Source organism: Leopardus geoffroyi, chromosome D1 (assembly GCF_018350155.1).
Source record: "Leopardus geoffroyi isolate Oge1 chromosome D1, O.geoffroyi_Oge1_pat1.0, whole genome shotgun sequence".
Classification (NCBI taxonomy): domain Eukaryota; kingdom Metazoa; phylum Chordata; class Mammalia; order Carnivora; family Felidae; genus Leopardus; species Leopardus geoffroyi.
The window spans coordinates 65,291,409-65,319,173 of record NC_059329.1 but is presented as its reverse complement, the minus strand read 5'-3'; the positions used below and the strand labels follow the sequence as shown (position 1 = coordinate 65,319,173).

The window sequence follows — 27,765 nt, the reverse complement described above, 5'->3', positions numbered from 1 at the left end:
TCTGTGTCTCCCTCTCTCTCTGCCCCTCCCCCATTCATGCTCTGTCTCTCTCTGTCCCAAAAAGAATAAATAAACGTTGAAAAAAAAAAAAAAAAAGATTGTTTGTACTGCTCTGGTATGTTTTCCAACACCATCCAGCAGTTCTCCAGTTCTCAATGGACACCGACTAGGTGTCCTACAATTTAACTCAGTTCTGACATTCTCTGGCATCAGCTCCCACAGATTAAGGGCTCAGTCTCACAAGACTGTCCCCACTTCAGAGGCCAATCACAAATCCAGGATGTCATCTATACTTCTGGCAGGCCTGCTCTAAATCAGAGTTCCCATGATCCCCTCCTCAGGTTAGAGAATTTTCCAGGATGGCTCACAGAACTCAGAGAAACACTTTCTTACACTGACCAGTTTACTATAAAAGCTACAGATGAAGAGGTACATAAGGTGAGGTCTGGGGAGAGGGGTCCTGAGCACAGAAGCTTCTGTCCCTGGGGAACTGGGGTACATCACCCTTCTGGCACACGGATGCATTCCTCAACCTAGAGCTCATCAAGTTTTGTTCAAGAGTTTTTTTTGAAGCTTAATCTCCAGCCCCCTCCCTGTCTTTCCTGGAGGTCTGTCAGTACACAGGGCTGAAAGTCCCAGCCCTCTAATTGCTGGGTCTTTCTGGTGACCAGCCCCATCCTGAGGCTGGCTGAGGTCCTCACCTTAAGTCACCTCAATAGCATAAACGCAGGTGGGCTCAGAAGGGGCTCCTCAGGAATAACAGAAGATATTCCTATCACTCAGGAAAATCAAGGGTTTTAGAAGCTCTGTGCCAAGAACCGGAGACAAAGACCAAATATATTATTAAACCACAGCTACTCTGGGGAAAATAAATCAGAGGGGCAGAAAAGACAATGCATAATGTGAGGGGGAAGCATTTTTCCTTTTGAGCTTCCCAGAGTATCTGCTCCCCACCCCTCCAGCATCAGACTGCTCCCTGCTCCTTCCTTCCTTGCTTCCTCCCTCCCTCCCTCCCTCCCTCTGTTTCCTCCCACTTCTTCCCATTTCCTCCATTTCCTTCCGAGTCTGCAGTCTGCACATGTGAGGTGATGGGGTACAAATGGGGGTCTGGATGGTTAAGAGAGGAGGCAGTTAAAGTCCAGGAAAAAAAGGGTAGAGGGCATGGCTGGAAGTGTGGCCTTGGAATGTGACAGCTCATCTGAGGTCTCCCAGTGATGAAGATCCTGGCTAGAGCCTCTTGGTTGCCAGGAGCCGGGCCTGAACTTCTGGAGTTGAGCCCGAAGGAAGGTAGACTAGAGGACCTGGCTCCAAACCTGTCCTAACCTACCTCTGTCCCAGAGGCCCTTGCTTGTCTGCCTGTCTTTGGCCTGAGGCTTCCTTTGACCCTACCCTTGCTCTTCTATTGCTTCCTCATGACTGGACCAAGATTCTGACTTTCCAGGTTCCAAAGGAATGACCTGAAGCCCGTGGGCCTGAGGCAAGCAGGAGCATACCAGGATGGGGAAAAGCAGCCAGTCCAGACCTGCCCAGCCACCCATGGGCCATTTCCTAACCCCTCTGCCTCATGTGATCTGTCTGTAAAGAGTTCCTTGGCCTCCTAGCTCTGGGCCCGTTTTCTCTCTCAGACTGGCTTCCATGAAAGCTGATTCTGGGACAGAGCTAAGTATTTCTACCTTGTCTGCGTCTTATACAGTCTACTCCCCAATTATATATAGCTAGGGTAGGCCCTGAGAAGAACAGAATTCGTGTCTCAGGGCACCTCCATGTGGTACAAGTGAAACAAGGTCTTGCCTGTGCAGTGAGCTGACTCTCAGGGGCATCTGTGGGTGGCGCCGCTCCTGCCTGGCTGCCCAGGGGTGACTCAAACCACCCCCACCCGCCCACTCCATCCTGTCTCCAGCCACACCCTCTTCTCTCCAGGGCCCACACTCCTAGGAGCTCTGCCTTCTCTTCCAGGGTGAAGGCTTTGGATTCCCTCCCCTAAGAGGAGAAAAACCCCAAGAGCATCAGCCCAGACACAGGCAGATGTGAAATCTGTCAAATTTTCTAAAAGCAACAGCAGCTGCGTGAGGGTGTGACAGCTTACCGCAGAAGTGGCTTTCTTTTGACTTTGGAGGGAGGTTATAAGTGTGGACTTTGGATTCCAGCCCTACTCTGCCTTCCTCTGACAGTGAGACCTCAGGCATGTCTAGTTCTTCTACCTGCTGCTGTGTGACCCTGTGCAAAACCATGCATCCTTTCTAAGCCTGTTGCCTGACACGTAAATTAGGACCCACAGCATCCTCCTTGTCCTTTGCAGAGAACTCAGATGGGAGAAAATGTTTTTTGTGTGTTTTGCCCACTAGAAAGCACTGTGCCCACCTGCAGAGTTGTTAGTGAGAACATGGTGGCTGTGTAAGTGAAGGGTGCCTGCCACCCCTTACCCCTGAGACGTCCTGACCCGCAGGGCTTTGGAAGAGAAGTTTGGAGAAGCTAGGGGATAGTTTCCCTAAGGGGCAGCTTCCTGAGACAGCAGCCCATGATGAAGCCATGGAGACTCATGGAACCAGCCTCGTGCCTAGGAAATGGGCCTATGTCCTCTTGCCCCACGGCACAGGTACCCTTCTCTAGTGACCAGAGCTGTCCTGTCACCTCTTGGGGGCTCTTTCCACATGTGGGAGACTTGGAGGCTGGTTTGTGAGCTCAGATGAAGCCTGAGGTGCCCTAACAACCTTCAACCTAACCTTGGTCATCCCTCCAGACCCAGGAGGGGGGTGTGGCTGGGTGTGCCTGTCACATTGCCAGCCTGGTGCCCCCTGTTGGCCAGGATGCTTCATCTTTTTGAGTCACCCTCTCAGATTAGCCACGAAGGGCGCTCTCTCCCTCCAGTGGTTTTCATTTGACCCAGAGGCAGCCTCTGTGGCCTGGATCCAAGCCTTCACACCCCTGTCCCAGCGGGAGAGGGCAGCACTCCTTAACTGAATCTGGGCTGGGGGGCCTGGAGGGCCTCACTGTGATCTTATTCGTTATGCACGTACCATAACTTGTGGTGCCTAATGTAGGACAGGCTCAAGGTCTGAGAGAGGCACCGTCCCCCCACGGGCACGCCCAGTATTTGGGTCGGGCGTAGGCCTCAGAAGATGCAGAAATTCCAACAAAAGACAAAACATGAATGCGATAGTGGAAGCAAACAGGTCAGAGAAGAGTGGTGGATCCAGTAGTGTCTGAATTTCCTGGGAAGCAGGGCTGGAAAAGTGGGCACAGTCAGGTTTCCGGATGGGGAGGGCTGGGAGGAGGCAAGGGGGCACTCTGGAGCCCTGTCCTCCCTGGGGAGCATCCGACTGCAGATGGGGTGAGCAGGGCCGGACCTCCCTGTGAGGCCTGGCTGCTGGACCTCCCAGGCCTCGTCCCCTAACCCTAGGACTTGACTTTTGTCGGCTGGTTTCTCCTGTTCTCAGAAGGGTATTTGTTTTTGTTGTTGTTTGTTATGTTTTCCTTTATAACAGCTTTATTGAGACATAATTTGCATGCCACACAATTAACCTTTTTAAAATGTATAATTCAGTGGTTTTTAGTATATTCACAGTTGTGCAACCCTCACCATTACCTAATTCAAGAATACTTCCATCACCCTAAAAAGAAACTCCATACCCATTAGCAGTCACTCCCCATTCCCCCCTCCTTGGCAACCACTAATCTACTTTCTGTCTCTGTGGATTTGCCTGTTCTGGACTTTTCATATAAATGGAATCATACAATATGTGGTCTTTGTGGTTGACTTTTTCCCTAGCCTGATGTTTTCAAGGCCCGTCCATGCTGTAGTGTGAATCGGTACTTCCCTTTATGGACCAATTAATACTCCACTGTATGTATGTATCACATTTATTTTTCTTCTCATCAGTGGATGGATGTTTGGATTGTGTTTCCTCTATAGCTGTTGTGAATAATGCTGATATGAACATTCACATACAAGTTTTTGTGCGGGCGCATGTTTTTGCTTTTCTTGGGTGTGTAGTTAGAAGTGGAAGTGCCAGGTCATGTGGGAACTCTGTGTTTAGGGATATTTGTAATTTCAAATAAGCAGTGCAGGAGAGTTTAGGAGAGAAATCCTTTGTTGTCTGGGCTTCCTTGCCTGGTCCTTTCTGGGCTCCTAAGGTTTGGAGGAACCTTGGGTAAGTCATTTCTCCTGCTGGCTTCAGTTTTCTGATCTGTGAAATGGGGTTCTCCTGGATCCCTGCTCACCCTGAGAGCTTTTGTTAACAATTACTGCTCACACAGTATGTCAAGGATTGCAAAGCACTCTGTGGGTTTAGCTGCTTTGGTTCCTTAGCCCTGTGAGATGGGTGCCACACTCCAGTTTTGCCAACGGGGAAGCTGAAGCTCAGAGAGCTTAAAGGACCTGACTGAGTTTACATTGTGGGTCAATGGCAGAACCTGACCTTGTACTGGACTCTAATGAGTCCAGGTCCCTTGCCTGAACTCCTCCCTCAAATGTGTCTCTGGGTAGGGCAGGGCTCTGTACTCTGGAGGGGCCTGTCTGAGCCGCCATCATGTCGTCGGCCCCCTCCTGGGCACTGGGAAATCAGGGCCCAGACATGGCTGGGTATGGGCTCTGAGGTAGAATGGTGCTATAGGAATAAGGATTCTGCAAAAAGTCCGCTTTTTAGCTGTGTGTCTTTGGATAAGTTGCTCCACCTCCATGAGCCCCAGTTTCCCATCCATAAAACTGAAACAATAATTGCTACTCATAGCACTGGAGAACGTGGTAAGATGTTGGATGTGAAGCGGCAAGCATGAAGCCAGGGAAACAAAAAGTGTCACCTATACACCTAGCACGTGAGGAGAGCTTGGAGAGGGCATGGAGTATTGTGGGCCCATTGAGAGGTGGCCATGCCAGTCGGGACCAATGTTAAGGAGGAGACATCACTTGGGCTGGCTGGGAAGGTGGGAGGTGGGCGGTCCCAGCGCTTTCCAGCCTGGGGCTGCCAGAAACCAGGAGGGGCTTCCGGGGTCTCCTGAAAGATCTCCCATCTCGAGGAGAGTTTGTGGACAGACCCCGCTGGTGCCCCCAATCCTCCCCCGCAGCCTGGCCTGTAGATGCCTGAGAAGGGGCTTGCATGACTGCCTTACTTACCCCGAGTGGTAATAAAACACTTTAAATTTATTGTGACATTTGGATTTAATTAAAAAGTACACACTTAGGGAAGTAGAACATAATGGGGAGAGAGGCAGGGTGGCTTTTCCCCTCCTTTCTTCCCCAAACTAATTAGCGTTGTATTTTAAATTGTTTATGTGCCGCTAATCATCGTAATAAATCATTTATACTGAAAAAGACACACTCGGCTGTGCCCGCCGCGCGGGTTCCGCTCGCCGGGCTCTATCGCGAACAAATTGATCTGGAAGTGAATTTATTAACCACTGGGGAAGAAATCATTAGTGCTTTCTCTAAACATTCCCCAGGTACGCTTTATTGCTGCAGTTTATGCTGTAACTAAAAGGAGCATTACCCAGGCCCATGTTGTAATTTCCTTGCAGAGCTGACAGCCCACTCCCAAGCTGGGGCCGGGGGGCGGGGGGCCTTGCCTCCCCTCCCATATGTGGTCCAGTAGCCCCAGCCCTTTCCCTTTGCTCCTCATTCCAAAAGGGGCTCCCTGTGAGGTCTCCGCAGGCCCAAGTCTTCGGCCACCCTTTCTGCCACCTCTCAGCTGAAGAGTCGTTCACAGTCACTCGTGTTTGTGTCTCAGGAGTGTGGCTTAAAGCAGCAGTGGCCTGAGAATTGGAGAACTGGGGAACGGGGGTTGTGAGGTCACTGGGGCCAGAGTCTCGTCACGGACCCGCTTCCCCACAGAGATGGGGGGAAGGCATCAGTAGTGGGTTGATCCTATGCTCGGAGGAACAAATGTGGCTGAGCCGGGACCCAGGCAGGAGTGTGGGGACCATAGCTGAGGCTGCCAGGAGCATCGTCTGCCCTCTTGAGCTTCCCATGGCCTTCCCGCTCCTAGCCCTGGGGCCTTTTCTGGGGTTTGGCTGAGCAGGCGGTCCCACTCAGCTTCCTGAGGAGTCCCAATTCCCTGTGTGTCCCTGTCCACCTCACCATGCCAGGCCCAGAACTGTACTCAATACTCCACACACGGTCTGTCAGGTGACAGACAGCATGATTGTCAGCTCTTTGGCTGCAGCCACCATGCCTTGGATGATGCAGCCTGTGGCAGCCACACCAGCTCTCCCGGCAGCCAGCCTGTCCTGCTGACTCACACACAGGATACTTTCTTGTCCTTTGTACTGGGGGGACTTCGGACCACTCTGACTTCACAGGGCCTGCCCTCCAAGACACTCACACTCACGGCAAGCTTTCTCCCACCAGGTTTCTGGGAGGGAAATTCACTCTTGAACCAAGATCTCTCTGGGAGACCGTGGCTGGTCTAAGATACAAACCCTGCCCGTCTGACTCCAAAGCTCTTATTCTAAATGGCTTCATCCACTGGTGCCCCGTGAGCCTCCTCAACCAGGTTGGGAGGTGAATAGGGATCTGGCCTTGCCTTGCAAGACCTTGCCTTCAGCTTCTCTCATCCAAGTCTATAGAGGAGAGTGGAGCAGCCCTCAAGGCCTCACCAGGGAGCTTCAGGAAGGACCCCAGACAGGCACCCCAGAGGCCATGCTGTGTCAGCAAGAGCCGAAGGGGCTCCTGTCCCTGTGGCTCCTGGGTGCGGGGCACTGGAGTCTCCCTCCTAGTCCCCTTGTCCTCCTTTCCCTCATCCAGCCCAGTGGCTAGCAGATAGGTTCTGGATGCTTCGAGAAGGAAGCAGAACCCAGCATCTGGCTAGGCTGAGCTTGCCTGGAGGGTCCCCTCCTTATGTCTGGAGAACACATTTAAAAGTTTGAATTCAAAATTGATTTTGAAGGGCCCTAATCTCTGATCCCCTGGCGCTCACGGTGTGTCTGCAGCTCCTGCCAGACTCTCGTTTTCTGGTTCAGCGCGTTGGTGCTCACGTCCCTGATGCTGTGAAATTGAGACTCGTCTGAGAGTCCGTGCTCTCCTCCTCCTCTGCAGAGATTGCAGGCCCCTTGGGAGCCCTGTTTCATTAGATGGGTGACGTGGGCTTTGCGGGTGCCCAGGGAGAAGCTGAGTTGCTGTCTGGGGAACACAGCTTCCAGACCCTTCCCTGCTGATTTCCCATAGCTGTACAGCTCCAAGCAGCATTCTGTCAAAGGACCTGGGGGCTTGCTCCAGCAGCCCTGGATGGGAGGGGGCTTGGCAGAGGCTACAGTTAGAGAAAGGCTTGGGCCTAGGGTTCTTCTGTAGTAACCTTTGGGGGCTTTTTCCTCCCACTGTCCTCAAGAGGCTCAGACTTGGCTGGGAGGTAGGAGTGGTCATATCATAGCCAAGAGGACCCTCAGGTGGGGAGTAGGGGAGGCTAGGTCTGTGCCAGGCAAGGAAGGGTGACCAGGCCACAGGCACAAAGGGAAAGATTGAGCTGATGAGATTTCACAGATGACTGAACTTTGGGGCTCTACCTCCACTCTCTGAGGGTTGGGATGGAGCATTTGTGTGCAAGGGGACATTCAAAGGGGGACTTCATTCCTCACAGGTCTGAGGGGTTGGAGAAGAGGATTGACACCCCTTAATCTAAAGGGTAGAGGGTTTATATTTGCAAAAGAGCTGTCATTTTGCAGTTGGAGCCCTGGGTAGGCCTCTCAAAATTCCAGATTGAGGATGGCAGGACCTAGGCACTGCCACAGATCTGCTGTCTTAGGCCACATAAGTATAGGTGCCTAGCAGTGTGTGGCATGGGGCAGCAACAAGCCTGATGGGAAGGCTCCCATCTCTGGGTAGCCTGCCTGTCTGCATTTAGCCCCCTCTGGCCTGAAGACTCTTACCAGTAATATCTGGATAGATTCTGCTTAGTCTTTTTATTCATTAACTGAACTGATGGTTAAAAAGTGCTATGAGGCTCAGTGCTGGAGACACAATGGTGAACAAGGCAGGACTAAAAAAATAGGCCTTCATGGGGCTTTCGTTCTTATGAGCGAGGCCAATCATTTGTCTTTAGTACAATCACAAAAAAGTAAAACAATTACAAGTTGTGATTAAAAACTCAGAAGGAAATGACAAGGGAGTCATGTAAATAAGGAAATAAGGTAGTCAAGGAAAGCCTCTCCGACAAGGTGACATTTAAGCTGAAGCCTAAGGATGGGAAGGAGCCAGCCACACGAAGAGGCAGAGAAGGGTGTTCTGGGAAGGAGACACAGCATGTGCAAAGGCCCTGAGGCAGGAGGGAGATCTGGAAGGAATGTGGCTGGTGCACAGTATTGGAGTGGGAGGCAGGAGCCAGACCACATGAGGATATCATAGGCTCGTTGAAGAGGGTGGATGTTATTCTCAACCCACTGGAAGTTATGGAAGGGTTTCAAGCTGAGCAGTGACCTGACCTACTTTGTTTTGAAAGATTTCTGTAGCTGTTGTGTGAAGAGTGGAATGTAGATAGTAGACATGAGAGGCTGGTCAGGAGCTCTGCTGATGGTGTGTGAAAGATGGTGGTGGCTCTGGAAATGGGAAGAAGAGGCAGGATGGGAAGCAGGAATCAGCGGTGGGAGAGAATGAGGATGATGGAGGGTCTGAGGGCGGCTCCCAGTCTCTGGCCTGAGCATCTGGGTGGATAATGGTGTTAGTGTAGTGAGGGGAAGCCTGGGACAAGGGTACAGGGACCAGGTTTTGGGGAGGAGGTCCAGAGTCCTGTTTTCGACCTATTGCTTTTGAGATATGTGTGAAACTTCATGGAAACAGAGAACTGGAAGAGAATGCCTACACTCGTTCTGCGGATAGCTATGCAACTAACTGAAGCATCATTGCCCATGACAGGCTCCAAAGAGCACACGCAGCTTCTGATGTTTCTAAGTCTCCTTCACTGAAGAACGGCAGAAAATTATGTGTCTCTGGAGAGCAGATTCCATTTTCACCTGCTCCAGTGTCTCTCAGTGCATCATCCAGGCCCCTGCAAGGTCTACGCTGGGTCCCCTAAAGCCGTTGCCAGACACAGGCTGTGCTGGGTCTGGCTTCTCTCAACCATGAGGGCCCATGAGATGTGTGTGGAAACTCCTCAGCCCCTTCATCTCCAAACACTCAAACGTCATTTGCGGACTCAGGCTTTAGGACGCACCATTCTAAGGAGGTTTGATCCACCAAAAACACGCTGCAAAGATGCCTGCTGCTTCCTACACCTTCATAGGAAATGGCTCCTCTGGGGGCACTGGGGACCAGAGGCTCGTCCTTCCCCTGCAAGGGATCTTTAGAGCTTTCTTCTTTTGGCAGGTATCAGATTGGGCCCGAGCAGAAGTTTGCCTTCCCCATTGCTTAGGAAAAAGATGATTCCATACTGCCTCTGGCCAGGACGTAGAACAGGAGGAGATGAGGCCAGCAGCCTGGGTCTGAAGCTTACCCTTAGGCAGGTTGTGTGATTTCTCTGACCTCAGGGATCATCATGAGGAGGGCAGTTAATGCATGTAAAGCACTTGGCACATAGTAGGCATTGAATAAAGGATATTATTATCATGCAGTTGAACGTGACTGTAGTGGCTGCAGGTATATGGGGACAGCACTGGGCAGTGCTTTCCTTCTGCCTTCCTGCAGTGGTGGATGTGGAAACCTGGAGGGACTTAACACTTTAGAGAAGGCAAGAAATGCTGGACCTCCATTCTCTTTTCTTTTCTTTCCTTTCCTTCTCTTCTCTTCTCTTTTTTTATTATGAACTCCTTTTTTTAAATGTTTATTTATTTTGAGAGAGAGCATGTGAGCAGGGAGAGGGGCAGAGAGAAAGGAGAGAGAGAACCCCAAGCAGGCTCTGCTGGAAGCACGGAGTTGGATGTGGGGCTCAAACTCATGAACTGTGAGATCATGACCTGAGCTGAAACCAAGAGTCGGATGCGTAACCGACTGAGCCACCCAGGTGCCTGGACCTCCTTTTAATTTCTTATCCTGAGTCTGGCCCCTCTTCTAGGACTCCCTCCCTCCCTCCCTCCGCTCTTCCCTCATTCACACACAAGCCCCTGGCTGTGATTGAGGCTCAGCCCAGCAATTAGGCTCTGGGCTAGAGCCCCCAGCCTGCCCCTCACAGCTTGGCTCAACCCCCTGAGGTCATGTGCCATCTCAAGGCTTCTAAGTCTCTCTCAAGACTACAATGCCAACATCTTAGGTCTGCCTCTACACGGTTCTCCTGCTGCCTTTTTCATCCTTAGTTTCTGGTCCATGTCCCCTTTCTGGCCCTGCCTAGAAGCTCTTTCAAGGTTCCACAGCAGCTATAGCTTCTGCAGGGCCACCAGGTGAGCAGAAATGGTCTATGACACACAAGAGCATGGAGACTGTGCCCTGTCTGGGCCATCATTTCTCCTGTTCTTCTTAACCTAGGCCCTGCTGTAAGCATGCCTCCTGGCATCATTCTGGCATCTAGGCTGCAGGGGAGAACCCAGATGCTACCCCAGTGAGCTTTCCTCAACCAGGCTGAGCAGAGAAGCCATGGGGCACGGGCTGGATGAGAATCTAAACTCTGGAGTCAGGCAGGTGGGGACTTCAGTCCCTGCCCTGCAGCCTTCTAGCTATGTGGCCTTGGGTAAGGACTTGAACCTTCCTAAGCCTCTGCTTCCTCATCCGTTGAGTGGGTGTAATCATTTAGTACCTCAGAGTTAATATGAGGATTCACTGAGATAACAGGTGGAGTGAGTGCTGAGGAAGTGGGAGGGGGCAGTTTATGAAGAGGTGTCCAAAGTCCTGACTGAGAGGTCTCCATTTTAGTTCTTTTTTTTTTTTTTTAATGGAGGTATAACATCTATGCAGTAAAATGCAGAAGCCTCAAATGTTCCGTGCAGTGAGTTTTTACATCTATGTGTGCGCCTCTAAACACCACCCAGATCAAAACCTAGGACACTTGCAGCTTCTCACCATGCTTCCTCATGCCTTCTGCCTCACGGTAATACACACCATCATTCGGACATTTCTCACCACAGATCAGTTCTGCCTGTTTGGGTGTTACGTACAAATAGAATCATACAGTGTGTACCTTTGCCTCTGGCTTCTTTCATTCAACATTCTGCTGTCTGATTCACCCATGTTGTTATGTGTATCAGTGTATGTGATCAGTGATCAGTTGTTATGTGTATCAGTGTTATGTGTATCAGTCTTTTTCGTGGCTGCGTATTATTCCGTTGCATGACTGCACAATGGTGGATCATCCGTTTTACTGTCCATGGCCATTTGTGTTGTTTTCATCTGTGGGCTGTTATGAAGAAAACTGCTCTGGAAATCCTTGTACGTCCCCTCTGGTGGACATAAGCTGCCATTTCTGTTGGGTGTATACCTAGGAAGAGAATTGTTGGATCATAAGACGTAGATAATTTTTCATAGCTGATTTTCTTAAGCTACTGCATCAGATCCTTTTATAAATCATGTCCATTATCTCATTTAATCCTCGGAATAATTCTTTAAACTGGGCAGTCCTCATTTAGCAGGTAGGTAAATCGAGGCAGAGCTGGGAGGTGTTGGAGCCAGAATTCAAGCTGAGGCCGTCTGTCTGCAGGGCCCACAGTCTTCGCGTCTACACAGCCCCTCTTCTCCCAGACCCCCTTGAGGGGCAGTGCCAGAGTGAAAGGGGCCGGTCCTCCGGTGAGCTGGCCACCACCGCCAGCCTCCCTCCCCTGGCCCAGTGGGGAGGTGGAGGCCACGGGAGCCCGGCTTCTCTCTCTCATCTCGCACGGTGAGTGCGCCACCTGCGAAGGGGTGCGCAGAGGGGTGGTAATGAACGTGCTCTAGGTACTGTAGCCACGCGTTTCAACAGTTGTTCTCGTTGGCTTTTGATTCCAAATGAGTAGGAAATGCTATTAGTTCAGGCCTCGCCTGCTGCATGGCAAGGCCCTGGGATAGAAGTGCAGTGAGACGAGAAATTGTGGAGATAAAACTGGTGTGAAATGGAGGCCTTCTCACAAGGCTGGATGTGTCCGTGCGAAATGAAGTTACTTCTGAGAAAACGAGATTTAAAGAGATTCTGCAGAATTAGATTACACTTTCAAATTTCCTCATTAAACAGGGTTGGTGCCACGGAGGGGCCGCTGGCTGGCCCTGTGTGGGACCCAACTCTGCAGTTCCAGGCCCAGGTGCGGGCCCACGTGGGCACAAGCACCTTGCAGGGGGCAGAGACCCAGATCCCCAGAGACTGCAGACCCCTCCCCCCAGCAGCTGGAGTGGGTGTAAGAAGTGTGGGACTGACTTTCTGGATGTTCACCACCACTCCCGTGGGTCCCTGTGGGCGAAACCCAGGGGGCTCTCACTCTTCCATTTCCTTGGGAAGATGGAGCTGAGAACAGAGCACCAGGCCTCTTACTCACGGGTTTTGCTCATGTCAGAGCTTGATTTTGAGCTATGAACCATTTTTTGGAAATGTTTTTTAAAAGGCAGTAAATGCGCACGTGACTGTGCATGGATGTGTATATTTCCATGTGCACACCCATCATGCGTGTGCTCAGATGTGTGATGTGTGTTTTCGTAAAACTTCCCGAGTAGCTGCTGTATGCTAACACTGCCGGCTTCTGGAATAAAACTTGTGGAGAGAGTCAGTAGACCCAGTTCCGCCTCTCGCAGCCCCGGTGTACACGTATGTGATTATGTGTCAGGCACAAGTACTCGTGTGCCGTTGTGCACGTTGGTAGCCGTGTCCTGCATCTGTGCACCCTCTCTGTAACGCCTCCCTCCTGGGTCTGCCAGCTCCTCAGAGCTTAGCAGTGCATGGCCTGGCAGCAGGGCAGATGAATCCAGTACTTGGGCCCAGAAGACAGACTGCCAGGATTCAAATCCCAGGTGTGTCCCATACTAACAGGGGCAAGCTGGAACCTTTCTCGGGCCTCGGTTTTCCCGCTGTTAAAGTGGGAATAATAATGGTATCCATCTCATAAGGCGGTTGTGAGCCAAGCACTTAGAAGCCGAGCGCTGCCAGCAGCGTCAGGCGTTACCTCCCTGCAAGTTGCCCTTGGCCCCAGGAAAGCCCAGCTTCCTTCCCAGAGGAGGAGAAGGGGGGCCCGTGGTGAGGAAGAGAAGCCCCGGAACTGCACTGGGTCGCTGTGGTGTGCTGTGTGGACACAGATTCAGAAGCACTACTGAGACACATGCAGAGGTTATGAGCAATGCTGAGGCCACACCCATGGCCCCAGAGGAGCCCACCCTGAGCTGCCACAGCAGTCCCCTCCAACTTGACGGGTCACCGAAGTCGCCTGTTGGACAGACGGGGCTGCTTCCTTCTGCACACCTCTGCAGTGACCACTGGACTGTCCTTTGGGTATCGCTGGACTCTAGCCAGCGCCTGTGTGATCTTAACCATGGTGGCACATTCAAATCCGTTTATTTGCCTCAAAGTGAGTGATCTTCGCTATCTGAGGGACCTGAGATGGAGCTGTGAGTAAGGTCACCCCTTCCCGTGTGCCAAATAGGGTGACACTGATCAGAGCTAACTTTTGACTGCCGGGTCCAATTAGTCCTCAGCTTCACATAGATTTTCTCCCTTATTCCTCAACTGACCGAGCCACCCGGGCTCCAACTCCCTTATTCCTCCTGGAAACTCTATGGAATAGGTACTATTTTCATGTTCATTTTACAAGAAAGAAAACTGAGGCACAGAGGAATTAAAGTCACACAAAGGCATCAGACAAACCCAAATTGAAGGATGCTCTATAAAATAACTGGCCTGTGTTCTTCAAAAATGCTAGCATCTTGAAACACAAAGAAAGGCTTAGGAAGTCTTTCAGATTTAAGTGGACTAAACTGGACAAGTAAATACAATGCATGCTCCAGAATTTATTTTGCCGTAAAATATATTATTGGGGAAACGGGTAAAATCTGAATGAGGTCTGTTGGTAATAGAAGCGATACATCAATGATCATTTCCTGGTTTTGTTAATCGTATTGTATGAGAATGTCCTTGCTTTTAGGAAACACACATCAAAGTATTGAGGATTATAAGGCTTCATGTCCGAAGCCAACTCTCAAATGAGTCGGAAAGACTATCATAGATATTATAGGGAGGTCTGTAGGGAAGGATAAAACAAACATGATAAAATGCCCATATTTAGGGAATCTACACAAAAGGTATACAGGAATTCTTTCTATTTTGCAACTTCTCTGAAGGTTTGAAATTACATCAAGATAAAAAGTTAAAGGAGAAAGGAAACAAGTGTCAGAACAGGGGGAGGGCATCCTGAGATGCATGTTAATAATACTGTCCAGTTCAGGTTTGTCCCCCGCTGGATGCCAGACTCTCCTGTGGCTTCATATGTATGACCTGTTCTGTCCTCACCGTCATCTGTGTGGATGTCGGTGAAATGGCTCCCATTTCACAACAGCAAGTCAGAAAGATGAGGGATTTGCTCCAGAACCTCCAGCTACTTGGAACAGTTCTCAGGCTGGAAAGTAGGCTCTCAGAGTTCAAGCTCAGTGCCCTGAGCCTCAGCCCCAGTGCTGACTCTGAGTTTTGGTCAAGGGTGGGATGGGCAGGACCAGGCCTTTCTTCTGGGAGCAGCGATGGAGGGAAGGTCCTGGGACAGAAGCAAACAAGGTCCATTTGCAGGATGGAGAGGGATGCTATTCCAGGATTCCGCAGGGAGCAGATCCAGAGGGCTAAGCAGGATGTGCTGGATGTGGGAGGGAGCCTCACATGCCAGGTGGAGCTGCCAGTGGTGGGTCCAGGGGCCCAAGACATAGCTCAGAGTGACCCAGGGCTGGATGGGGTGGGCATTCCAGGACAGAGGACTGGCTTTGGAGGAGCTCAGCCTGCTGTCCACGCTGGAGGCATCAGTGGGACTGGGAGCAGCGGGCTTGGCAGTTTGGAGAGGTCCGCGTGCCGAAGGTGAGGGGCAGCGTGGCCTGGGGTGGGTGGGCGGGGATTGCCGAGGACTTGGGTCTGACCTGGCAGACCACTTGGGGGGGTCCCTGTGAAGAGGAGGGCTTCTCTCCTGGCTGGCGGGTGGGTGTGGAAAGAGCCAAATGACCTCTGGCAGTCCCTCCTGGTCACTGGGACTGTCTGGCTTGTCCTCAGATTAAAGAGCTAAGGGTAAGTGTCTGGCAGCCGGATGAGTCAGACTGGGAGGCTGCCTCCTTCCACTATCAGCCTGCCTGGTGTAGAGGCGGGGTAGGGGTTTGGCCGATCTCCCCTCAGATGTCATCCCCCAACACCCTGAGATTGAGGAGGAGCAAATAGGCTATGTGAACTGGTTTCTTTGGCTGGGTCCCCGTGTATGCCTGAGCTTGTGCCCGCACGTGCGGGCAGGCTCAACATCATCCATTGTAAAATATCAGTGTTTTCATGGGTGAGTAGTAATTACTGGGTAATGCTTTAAAACCTTTCCTGAAGGAGCGCAAAGCTGTTTTTTTCCTAAAGTCAGGAGTACATTAAAAGGATTACCATGTAGATTTGATTTTTAGATAACACTAAAATGGATCCCAAATGGACTTCAGCAAAGGGATGCTATCTCCTTAATGGAAAGTGCATGGCCCGAGGCTCAGCTCCCAGAGCCAGGCAGGGGAGGGAGGGAAGAGGTGTCTGCGGGGCTGACTGGCAGGCTGGGTGGGGGCTGGGGAGGCAGGGCAGGGAAGGAGAGCCCCGACTCTCTGGGGAGCATTTCACTTCATTTAGGGAGCAGGAGACCAGAGATGCCCCCTTTAAACCTCCTTGCCTTTCCAGGAGTGTTTTCAAGTCTCCTGAACTAACTCAGTGAGAGCAAACAGTATGGATGCTCCCTAAAGAAGGAAGGGGTGAGTCAGACTTCTCCCAGGACTTCAGCCTTCCTAGGCAGAGAAGACTCAAGGTCCCTGTGCCCTGGGACCTCCTTAGGCAGGCTGGCCCTGCAGTTCTGTGTCTCAGTGGGTGTCAGAAACTGGCAGAAGCCGTATGGTTTCTTTTTTTGTTCTAATTTTTTTTTGTTTTTTTTTATTTTTATTTTTGAGAGAGAGAGAGAGAGTGTGTGTGTGTGCGCGCGCGCGCACGCGCGCGTGTGGGCAAGAGGAGAGGCAGAGAAAGTGGGGGACAGAGGATCTGAAGCAGGCCCTGTGCGGACAGCAGAGAGCCCAACACAGAGCTCAGACTCGCTAACCGTGAGATCATGACCTGAGCTGAAGGCAGATGATTAACCAACTGAGCCATCCAGGCACCCCAAATCTGTATGACTTCTTAAGAGTTCTCCAGAGCCCAGGAAGCAGAGTTCAGTACCCTAGGGCAGAGTTCCCAGGCCTCGCAGAGCACTGCTGAGTGCCAGGCCCAGCCCAACCACAGGCAGGGGACAAGGGACCTGGGGGCAGCTTGTGACTTCACGCCTCATGGCCTCCCTGCGTCCTGTAGGTTCAGGGTCCCACCGGTGATGGAACTGCCAGCTCGCGCTGCAGCTCACAGCCCTGCAGGCTCTGGGGCCTGCTAGGCATGCTGGGGCCTGAGCTTGGAAGGCCAGCCTGTCCAGAAGCCATGCCAGAGGGAGGATAGAGCAGGACAGACACTTTTAGTGCTGGAGTCCTTCCTTATTTGGGGGTATAACCTAGTGGATCAGGTGGATCCCCTGAGTGTGGCTTTTCCAGTTACTCACACACCCCCTGCTACTGAGAGCACAAGCGTAGAGCCCTGGGGGGCTCGGGCCTGCTGCCAGTCCAGGTGAGCAAGGGGCAAGCCAGCCTTAGTGGAGCTATCCTAGGGGCCTGGCCTGAGATTTCCAAGTTGGTGTGCGTGTACACAGCTGTGCTGGCTGGCTGCTTCTTCCACAGGCTCCGGGGACAATAGCCCCACCCTGGGACCCACACACCTCCTCACCTCCAGCTCTCCTGACCCCTCCCCCATTTGCCCATTCCTCCCTGTAGGCCAGACCTTGGGAAAAACACTTCAGAGCCCCCTTAGCTCTCGGGGATGCCTGCTCCCCAGCTGGCTTCCACGGCCTCCTCAGAGCTCTGTGACCAGGCTGGACCCGGCCAGAGGAGACACAGGCAGGCCTGAGGACGTAGTCATCCTGGGCCTCATCACTCTCTCAGACCAATTAACCTTTAGAGCTGCATTAAGGAAATTAGTCAGCAAGCTTCCCAGCTAACAGCCAGGCCCTGCGGGGACTGCAGGAAGGAGGAAGGAGGAAGGCAGCCTGAGCTGCCTTTCCCCTGCCCTCACCTGTCCTGCTGCTTCTGGCGGGTCCCCTCCCCAAGAGAGACACAGGAGGCAGGGAGGACCCCCCAGGGCCAGATTGATTAGTGGCTTACACTAGATTTTACCTTCAGACCTTCTGTGCCTTGGTTTCTCCATCATTTCTCAGAACATTTGCCTGGAAGAATTCTGAGGGCCCTTCTGACCTGACATCTGTGGGTTTTGAGACTGGGGCCCTTTGGAGGCTGGTCCTCCTCTGAAGTCGGAGGAAGGGTCACGTGCCAGGAAGGGGGAAGAGAAAGGGGGCAGTGGGCCGGGGGTGGGGTAGGAGGGATGCCAGGAGGTGGGAGCTGAGCCCAGAGCCCTGGAGAGTGCTGGGGTCGCTTGGAGAGGATGGGGCCAGGAGAGGGGTAGACTCCAGAGGCTTGGTGGGGAGCCAAGGAGGCAGGAAGGGGTGGGCTGTTCCCCTCCAGAGTGGACTCCTCCACCTGAGCTCATGTCAGGGAAGGCACCCCCCACCCCCACTGCCTTCATGAGGGGCTCTCAGGCAACTCTTACAGGCATTCCCACCTGCCCCCAGCCTGGGCCTGGCTCTGAGACTCCCTGCACGTCCCTCCGAGCATAATCTTCACCACATTCAAGCCTCAGGGCTCTACACACATGTCCAGACTCAGGACAACATCGGTCCCCACCTCCTCCTCAACTTTTTCTCCCTGTGGTCACTCCTTGTGGCCCCAAGGCCAGAGGGTAGGAGGCTGTGCCTCTGTGCACATGCCTGCATGCTATGCCTGTGTACGTGTGATGTGCATGAGTGCATACACTTGCCTACTGGGAGGTCTGCCTCTCCTTCCAGGAAGCTCCGTGCTGAAATTCCTGCCCTTGTGTTTTTTCTTGTATGTTGAGAAGCACCCATGGGCCCTGGGAGCTTCCCTCCAACCACCACCCCCCCCGCCTCCCCCTGGCCTGTCACCCTCCCTACCTTGGCTCAGAGATTCTTATCCTGGTGGGAGGAGGAAGGATTGAGAGACTCTGAACCTCCCCTCCCTCAAGCCAGGGCAGGTAAAAAGTTTGAATCTAGCCAGAAGTTTTCGTAAGGAGAGCCCCAACTAGGCCAGGCCCAGCCGCAGGCATCTGCTGGGTGACCCAGAGCTCCTGCACCCCACTGGGAGTGTCATGGGGCACCCCACTTTGTTCCTGATACTGCCACAGGTCTACATGAATAAACCAAGAGGCTGTCACCTGACATTTTAGGTTAAAATGGTCAAAGGCACAATGTGAGGAAGTCTTGAGGTCGCAAAAAGATCTGTGAGAGATCTGTTCTAGCGGACCCAAGCCCATTATGAGATTCAGTTCTTCGGGCCACTGAAAGAGCCAGTCAGATGGTGGCTGCGTGAGGAGGGTTTCAGGCCTCCTATGGAGCAGACCACACAGGATGCAGTGGCAGGATGGACGGGAGACACAGCTCAGGGGGGCTGGGCCTTGGGGCTATGTGTGTGCCCTGCAGCACAGCAGATGCGGGGCTCCCAGCTGCCGCTGCAGCTTCTGGAGGGATCTTCTCAGGGCAGGGAACAGACTGAGCCGTACAGCTGGAAGGACAGGACCCGGGGCCAGGGGAGGAGGCGGCTGGGGAGAAAGTGAGGATGCCTGGGAACCCCCAGGAGAAGCAGTGGGCCCCTATTCCCAGAGGGATGGCTCCCGGGGCCTGGAGCCACAGGGTCCTTCCTATGTCCATCTGTCTGTCATCTGTCCATCCACAGGCGTGCCGATGCTCTCCGTCCAGCCCAAAGGGAAGCAGAAGGGCTGTGCGGGCTGCAACCGCAAGATCAAGGACCGCTACCTGCTGAAGGCACTGGACAAGTACTGGCACGAGGACTGTCTCAAGTGTGCCTGCTGTGACTGCCGCCTGGGCGAGGTGGGCTCCACCCTCTACACCAAGGCCAACCTCATCCTGTGCCGACGCGACTATCTGAGGTGGGCCTCCTGCCAGCCCTGGCTGCTCTGCTCAGAAAGTTCCCATCCCCCAGGACCCAGCAGGGCTCTGCCCCTACCTTCTGACCTATGCCCTGTCTGTGTGCACTCGTCCCAGACAGTCCTGGCCCAGCCCTGCTCCGCTGGATGCTCACGGAGCCCTGAAGACAGAGCCACACATTAACTCCCTGGCCTCCATGCCCATCACAGGTCGTGGGCAAGCCTTTGCAACCATTGGGCACTGGAGATAAGTTTCCCTAGGGCACCAGTCTGGTTTGGCCCCTGTCTTTGCCAGGTGCTTCTGACCCACCCTGTCCCTGGAATCTGGGAAGGGACACCTCAGAGGGCTTCCTGGAGCAAGTAGGGAAGCTCTAAGTCCCCTGAGTCCTTGGTTTGAACTATGAACCTTCTGGCTTTTAACTTTCTCCAAGCCTTGGTTTGCCCCTCCTAGAATAGTATGAAGACTAAAGCTTCAGCTCACATTCCTTGGAGTTCTAACCCACCCTCCCCCACAACCTGGATCCTATTCCCTGGGGCTGTCTCCCCCAATTAACCCTCCCTCAGGCCATTTATGACATCAGCAAGGTTGGAACGAGGCCACAAAGTGGGGGCCTTGGCTGAGACCCAGCATCTACATTTGGCTCCTACACAGGCTGCTGGGTAGTGGCTGGGCCTTGTGAGGAAGGAAGGCCCATTGCATTAATTAGTGGGTCAGGGCAAGGGCTTTGTGGGGCTCCCTCTGTTCACGTCTGGGCTGTATGGGCGGGGCGGGGGGGTGGGGCAGGGTTATCAACAGAGTCTCTCCTACTTTGGGGAAGAGCCTAAGGTTTACCTGCCTGCACCTTCTCTTTCTTCTGCCTTCAGAAGTTTTTTGTTTTGTTTTTTTTTTAATTTTTTAAAATGTTTATTTAGTTTTGAGACAGAAAAAGAGCATGAGCGGGAGAGGGGTAGAGAGTGAGAGAGACACAGAATCCAAAGCAGGCTCCAGGCTCTGAGCTGTCAGCACAGAGCCTGACGCAGGGCTCCAACTCACAAGCTGCAAGATCATGACCTGAGCCAAAGTCGGATGCTCAACCGACTGAGCCACCCAGGGGCCCCTGCCTTCATTAGTTTTTAAGGTATAGCAGTAATCCAAGATCAGTGACCCAGTGCTCCTCACTGGGCTAGAGGAAAGGGCTGAGGCCAGAAGGAGGAGTTAAGAAAAGTTCTTTCTGGGGACTTCTCCCTTGATGACCTGGAAGGGGCCTCCAAGTCTGAAGGTTTCAGGCATCCTTTGGGGGGCTGAACCTCCCAGGTTGAGGAGAGGTGTCACACCAACTGATGAGTACAGAGGACCTAGAGAGAGGGGACCGCAGTGAAGGATGGGTTTGTCAACAGAGCCAAAGCACCCAGAAGCATTCTGTGCTCTGCCAGCTACTGGAGCCTGAAAGTGTTTTTTTCTGGGCTCTGACAGAGGCCAAGGAATGACTTTCGGGCCAGGCAGGTCAGTGGGCTGGGGTGGGGGCAGACTTCCTGGGGCTGCTCAGCCCCAGATAATGGCTGTCCAGAGCCTGCCACCTCTGCAGCCACTGCTCGTTGGACTGGGGGCAGTGAAGCCCCCGCCTTGGCAAGCAGATGTTGTGGCCCAGCCTTTGTCTGCCTTAATCTGAGCCACCAGGCAGCTCAGGCTGATGAATAACGGAGCCAAGCTCATCCGCAGGCGCCTGAGCTTGAGCTGGACAAATCAGGGATTAGAGGGTCTCCTGCCTGCCTCTCAGCCCCCTTGCCTCACTCAGGGCTTGCTCAGCCAGTGTGCAGAAAAGGAGCAAGGAAGAGCCTGGCTGGCTCAGGCAATTGGAACACCCGGCCAAAGATTGGCCTGCACTGGGGAGAAAGTGTGCACCCCGCCCCTTGCACTCTGCAACCAGCAGCTAAGAGGAGGGGCGCCTGCGTGAAAGAGGCATCATTCCAGGTGTCCTGGGAACTCTCTTTGGGAATCAGTCCTATTTTAGACTTGGAACAGGATCACCTAGCCCAGCATCCCCATTTTGAAGAAGGATAAACTGAGATCCAGGAAAAGGAAAAAGGGCTTTAGGAAGATCACCCAGTGAGTTGGTAGCAGAAAAAGACCACCCTACAGGGTTGTTGTCACGATTAAGCGAGTTGATCTTGGGGAGCACCACAGTGGCTCAGTTGATTAAGCGTCCATCCTACTCTTGATTTCAGCTCAGTTCATGATCTTGGGGTTCGAGACCCGCCTAGGGCTCCACGCTGGGTGCGAAGCTTGCTTAAGATTCTCTTCCTCTGCCCCTCCGCCCACTTACATGCGCTCTCTCTCTTAAAAAAAAAAAATAAATGAGTTTATCTTGTAAAGCCCTCAGAACAGTGCATGGCACGTAGTAAACACACACTGTTATTATAGGTGTTCACTAAATGATCCCTGACCGAGAGTTTATAGAAGTTCTCACAACAAGCCTGCAAAGGATGTATTTCAGTGTCCCTGTTTTACAGTTGAAATAAGTGAGACTCGGAGACTCATGACTTGCCTGAGGGCAGGCAGACTGCCTCTGAATTCCTGCTTGTGTGAATCTGGAGTCCTCGCTCAGGGCCCAACCCAGTGTTCTTCCAGTGGCCCTGGGTGCTAGCTGAACCCCAGTGGGAGCCAGGGAGGGGGCTTTGCCAGCCCAGCCCAGGGATGGGCGATGTCATCCAACCCCTGGAGCCCCTACGCTCCCCTCCCTGGATCGCTGTGCCGATTTCTCCAAAGCCTGATATCAGCAGAATCTAGATGCTGCTGTCTGTGCTCCTTCCCCCTTGCCTAGGCCCACCTGCTAAGCCCACAGGAGTAGGGACCAGAGGGGCCGTGGGCAGAGGCAGCTCCCCTGTCCCCCAGCCCCCTACACCCTCTGCACCTTTCCCTTGGCAGGCTTTTTGGCACCACAGGAAACTGCGCTGCCTGCAGCAAGCTGATCCCAGCCTTCGAGATGGTGATGCGGGCCCGGGACAACGTATATCACCTCGACTGCTTCGCCTGCCAGCTCTGCAACCAGAGGTGAGTGCTGAACGGGTAGCAGACCCCACATTCTCACCAGACCCCAGCCGATGCCTGCTGGCAGAGACCAGGAGTGCTGTGGACATGTACATGCAAATGTGGGTCCTGCTGTGCATCTGGTGGTACGTCCGTGCTGTCTTGAGCATGCACGTGCATGTGTGTGTTTTGTGTGTGCCTGAGCCCTGGAGCCAAGTGTGTGTCCTCCAGCACCATGTGTGCATATTTGTAGGGCATAGATCTGTATGAATATAATGGGTCTTGCGTCAGCGTACTGTGTGTGCACGCTGTGCCATGGATGTGTATGTATTTATAAATGTCCCTGTACAAGGTAGGTATGCGTGTGTGCTCTGTGAGCAGGTGTGTGCATGATGGAGTATGCACGTGCACACGTATTGAATGTGCACGTACAAGGGTTCTGAATGCATGCCCTGTGCCCTTGTGTATGTGCCATATGTATGTGCATGCATGTACATTTCAGTGAGAAAGTGTTCCCAGACCCGGAAGGTGAAATCCATTATGGGAACGGCTACTCACTCTTGTGATTCTGGTTCCAGTCTGCCTCCTTTCTGGTCTTTGGCCCCTACACAGTGTCCCAGCCCTGTGAGAGGTCCCAGGGACCTAAGGAGCCAGAACCCTCTGGAGCCCATGTCAGGAAGGAGCTAATACAAGTGTTCCCAGAGGATGAGGTCCAGAGGGAACGCTGAGGGGATAGCTGGGGGCTTGGCCAGACCCTCTGTTACCAAGGCCTCGGTGAAGTTGCAGTGCCACCTGGTGGTTGGATTGGAATCTGCTGGGACTGGGCCTATGACCCTGGGTCCCACTAAAGGCCTAGCCACCTGGGGGACATCTTTGGGGAAGGGCTGAATCCTCCAGTACTTGAGGAGGGCCAGGGGGTGGGGGCAGCAAAGCAAGGCCTTCTTTAGGTGGGAGGGAAGATGGTGGACAGAGCCACCTCCTCCTGGAAGGATGCTCCTCCAGGAAACCTACAGATTCTGTTCAAGAGTACCCTTCACTGAGTCATCCTCTTAAGTTGGGGAAGGGAACAGAGGGATGGAAAAATCAACCATATTGCCCCTTCCTCCTTCCCTACTTCTGCCTCTCTCCTTTCTTGGTCCTTTTCTGTCTCTTTGTCCTTCTCTCTCTCTCTCCCTCTCTGGGACTGGGGTAGGCTATTCCTATACCTTCCCACCAACCCCACCCCTCCATGGAGACCTGACTGTGGCCCAGACTTGTCTGTCTGTCCTACACCCCAGACTGCAGGGCCTGGCTAAGGACTGGGCTGACCCAGGGTGATTGACCAGGTTTGCTATGAGACTTTTGGGGATCCCTTCTGGAAAATTCAAGGAGCAAACTCTCCAGGACCTCAGTTCTCACATGTCCACCTCCTGGTCTGGGCTGGGGCCTGTCTGGAGCCCCCACCATCCACTGGGACCCCTCCATGGCCTCTTTCTCCTGCTTGGATTTTCCAGATTTTGTGTGGGAGACAAATTTTTCCTGAAGAACAACATGATCTTGTGTCAGATGGACTATGAGGAGGGACAGCTCAATGGCACCTTTGAATCCCAGGTTCAGTAATGCCCGGCGCCTGGCCTCCAGGCCCGTCTGTCCGTCTGCCTGTCTGCCCGTCTGTCCACCCACCTGGCCGGCCAGCCACTCTCCTGCCGATTAGAACTCCTCCGTCCTCGATGGGAGGGACGGCCCTTCCTCTGCCGCCCGTCTGTGTGTGACCCCTCCTGGGGCCAGGCTGGGCCTGTACAGTCTGTCTTCTGTATATAAATGGGAACATTTATTTTATGAGAAATGTAATGCGATTTTATTACTGGCGTGGATTAAACTTATGAATGTTTCCGGGGAGGTTACTGTGCGTTGATCACATGACTGACACAGACCTAGGGTCCCTCCCCTCTGCCTGGGAGCAGAGCAGGGCCCTCCCTTTGACCCCTCCAGAGAGGGGTGTGGAGCAGGGCATGGGGCTCCAGCATGTGCTGTTGCTGGGTAGAAGGTGGAGGGAAGGGGACAACTCCAAGTATCCCACAGCCAGGGGTGGGCTCTCCCCTGGCAGAGCATATACCCTGGCTCCCAAGATACGGAGAGGCATGATGAGACCCTCCCTTCCCTGGGTTCCTGTGTTACATCCTTCCACTGAGACCCCCAGCCAGGAACCCAGCCCTGACCTCCCCCACAGCAGGACCCCAAATCCTGAGCCCCCTACCATGGGAATACCATTCTTAAAGGCCTCTTCCCTTTCAGGGTGATGGACAGCGTTTGCTGTCTCCTCCCTGCAGCTTGGGCCTCACCTGGGGCCCGCCTTTCTGCTCTTCCGGGTGAGCGAGAACAATCCTGCTTGCCTGTATTCAGCCCACACAGGCTAGAGGCTTTCATTCATTCATTCAGCAAACCTTAATCCACTCTGTCTCAGCCCCATGCTGCAAGCACCAGACATGCGGATGAATCATGGATCGGACACAGTCTCTGCCCTTGAGGAGGAGGGAGAAAGCCAGGAAAAGAAATGGAGCACATCACAGTGAGGACGAGCGCCGCAGGGAGACCTGGGACGGGCCAGCTCCCATCAGCGGACAAGGGCCACCTCTGAAAACTCCGGAGAGTCTGAGACAGGCCATCCAGTGAACACCCGCAGTCAGACAGATACGTGTGCTGGCCGGGAGGAGACACGGACACACGAGCAGTGGGGGTGGAGGCAGAAATAGGCAGGGACAGCCAGCCAGGCAGACACCCAGGCGGTTTGCATTCACCGTCTGGACCAGGCCTGCCCAGGGCAGCAGGGACGCTGTCTCACTCTTGGCCGCAGCCCCAGCACCAAGCACAGAGCCTGGGACTGTGAACGTGTCACTGAGCGGTATTAAAAATAGGGACTCCTTGGATCCAGAGCTGGCACAGGGAAGGCGGTATGGACAGACTCCTCCCACTAGCAGTCATTTGCTCTTCCTTCTCCAGGGACGGTTTTCACCCTGGCCTCAGACGAGAGCCCGGGGCTGAGGGAGCCTGCCCACTGCCTCAAGCCTCACCCCCTCCTGGGCTGGGAACCTCACCTCACCCTGCCCCAGGCCTGCTCCTCCACTTTGAGTGAAGTTGGGGGTGGTGGCTGGGCCCTTTGGGCACTTGGAAGAGGCTACCTCTCCACGTTGTGGTTTTGTGGCCAGTGGCCCAGTCCATGGGAAGGGATGGCTAGGACCATGGATATTGGGGTAGGTAGGGGTCCTCAACTTTGGGACAACCACCTTCTGTGACAGAGCTGTATGACAGAGGGGAGGAGCAGAGAGCCAGTCAGCCTGGCTGCAGTAGGAATTTTTGTGTGACGTGTCTGGTGTGACAGACTGGGGAGGTGTGTGGTTGTACATGGCCATATGAGACAGTGAATGGGTTTGAGTGCGTGAGTTTGAGGGCTGGAGTCTGTCATGAGGGATTTTCTCACTCAGCTTGGAAAAGCAAATCATTTTCCTGGATGTTAGCAGAGACCCCAGCACCAGCCCCTCCCTGGGCCCTTCTACCAAGGATGGCTGTGCCCCCACCCCAAGGGCCCCAACTCCTAACTTCAGAGTTTACTGCAGATGAAGTTGTAACACAAGTTAATTACATGGTTATCGAGAGATAACGGAGCCACTCGAATGCAGTTTCTGGGCAATTACAATTGTTTCCAACAGAGTCCCCATATTGCAGCCATGAAATAGCATGTCGTTTTGCAGTAATTATGTAATTAACTCGTCTCACCGCTCTAGGTTGCACAACAATTAATTCACTCACAATGAGATAGACTCGACATCAGGCAGCCAGCCTCCTGAGAGCAGAGGTGGCCTTCTAGGAGGCCCCGGCCCTGCTCTGCCCACTGCAGACCTTACCAGGGGACTCCTCAGTTCAACATGCCATGGAACATGCCAGATCCAGCACCATGGCCCCACTTATTGCTGTGTCATTGTCCTCATCCGGGAAATGGGGACGATCTATTTCCTAGGGTGGCCACGAGGCTGAGATCTACACTGTGAAGTACCGGGCCTACATGAGCTGGGTCATCATCCTGGACGTCATGAGGTGCTGAGCAAGAGACTTTCACCCAGGAAATCCCGTAGCGGTCCGCAGTTGCCCCCAAGAAGAAGCCACACAGGCCTTGGCTGTGGCAGGTGTCGAACCAATAGGAGGACAGAGGGAACAGAGAGGAAACCAGGCTCTCCCTGTAGCAGGGCAACCAGGGCAAGGCCATAGTGACTACTTGGGGCCAGGGATTATGTACCTGGTGAATGTCACACGGGCTCCCGAGAAAAGCCTGACCTAGGAGGTCCCGGCCACAGGGGCACAGGAGAAACTTAGTTAAGTATAGGGCATGCATGGCTCTGACCTGGTTCTCCTTGGGACTGCAGAACTATTGAAGATTAGGGAAAGGGAGAGACAGGAAGTACTGAACATGAAGAGTTAGAGGCTGCAGCAGCTCGAGCCTCAGCCTGGGCCATGTGGGCGGTGGCAACGTGGACGGGCATGGGACTGTAGCTGAGCGGCCCCCTCTTCCTCCAACCAGCCCATGGGACCCCGTCTTCCCTCCCTGCGTTCCTTGGTGGCCAGTGTCAGAGATACCCTAACAAGGGGACTGGTACCCATGGAGTATGGTACTTGCTTATGCCCCTACTCCTTGGCCTGAAGCTGGACCACATAGTCTGCGTGTGGAAAGAAGTTTGACTCCAATCTTGACACTGCTGCACGGCCAATCATGAAATCTCACCTGGGTCCTCCCTTCTGGGCCTGGTCCCAGAAACTGTGCGCCACATCCTGAGATACACAGGATCCAGGGCAGAACCCACGTGAAATTCCTGCCTAGGAAGTCTCATCTCTGCATGAAGACCATTGCTGTCTCCCTTAAAGCTGTCCGTGATCGTCACAGCCAGACTACATCTGGCACCACCCATCTAGGGATGCTGCCACCAAGTGAGGGTAGATTCAGAAAAGATGCTTTGTGCTGCAACTCTACATTACCTCTACAACTATGATTTTGCCTAAAACTCAACAACTAAAGATGGGCTGATATGAAGATCAGTTGTCCAGAAAAATAATTGGTCAAGCCTGGTTGATCATGAGAAGACAATCAGATCACACACACACACACACACACACACACACACACACACACACACATAGCTAAAGAGTGCTAATTAATCAGAATCTTATGAACAAACCTCATCCCTGCCCCTGGGGCAGACTTTCATACTGCCTTGTCTCAACAAGCGTGGGAGTCTCTTGCCCCCTAGACATGAGGTTGAAGGGTATCCCAGATCTCTCAGACTCTTGGAACCTACAGAGTAGATTGTTCTTGAGCTCCCTCCTTATCGGTGCCATATTTGTCACCCAGCAATTATCCCCCAACTTAGCAGCACCTCTGTGCTCCTGCCTGCTCTCCCCGAGGCCCCCGTCATCTCCAGCACTCAGCACCTCTCCCCTCTGCTCTGGGCCCAGTGCTCACATAAGTTTCACGTCACACTTCCGCCCTGTGCTTTCTCCTTTTCACTACCTCTGCTTACTTCATGGAGCAAGGGACCTCCCTTGCTGGGGCTTGTCTGAGGACCCTCCCTCTCCAGTGGCAGGGCCAGACCCAGGAAGGGGAACGCAGTTGCTGCTCAGCACATCCATCAGGGCGCAGGG

General features: G+C 53.3%; 1 protein-coding gene across 2 annotated transcripts in view; it reads left to right on the top strand.

The window, feature by feature from the left end:
• The window catches only part of LMO1 (LIM domain only 1), a 41,534-nt gene extending 17,558 nt beyond the window's left edge, over positions 1–23,976 (top strand). For both annotated transcript variants that reach the window (XM_045484402.1, XM_045484401.1), the window contains 3 exons: positions 18,881–19,094; positions 21,997–22,122; positions 23,592–23,976. In XM_045484402.1, coding sequence (XP_045340358.1) covers positions 18,881–19,094; positions 21,997–22,122; positions 23,592–23,697 — 446 coding nt within the window. In that variant the 3' untranslated portion in view covers positions 23,698–23,976. The remainder of the gene's footprint in view (positions 1–18,880; positions 19,095–21,996; positions 22,123–23,591) is intronic.
• Positions 23,977–27,765: the final 3,789 nt, after the last annotated feature.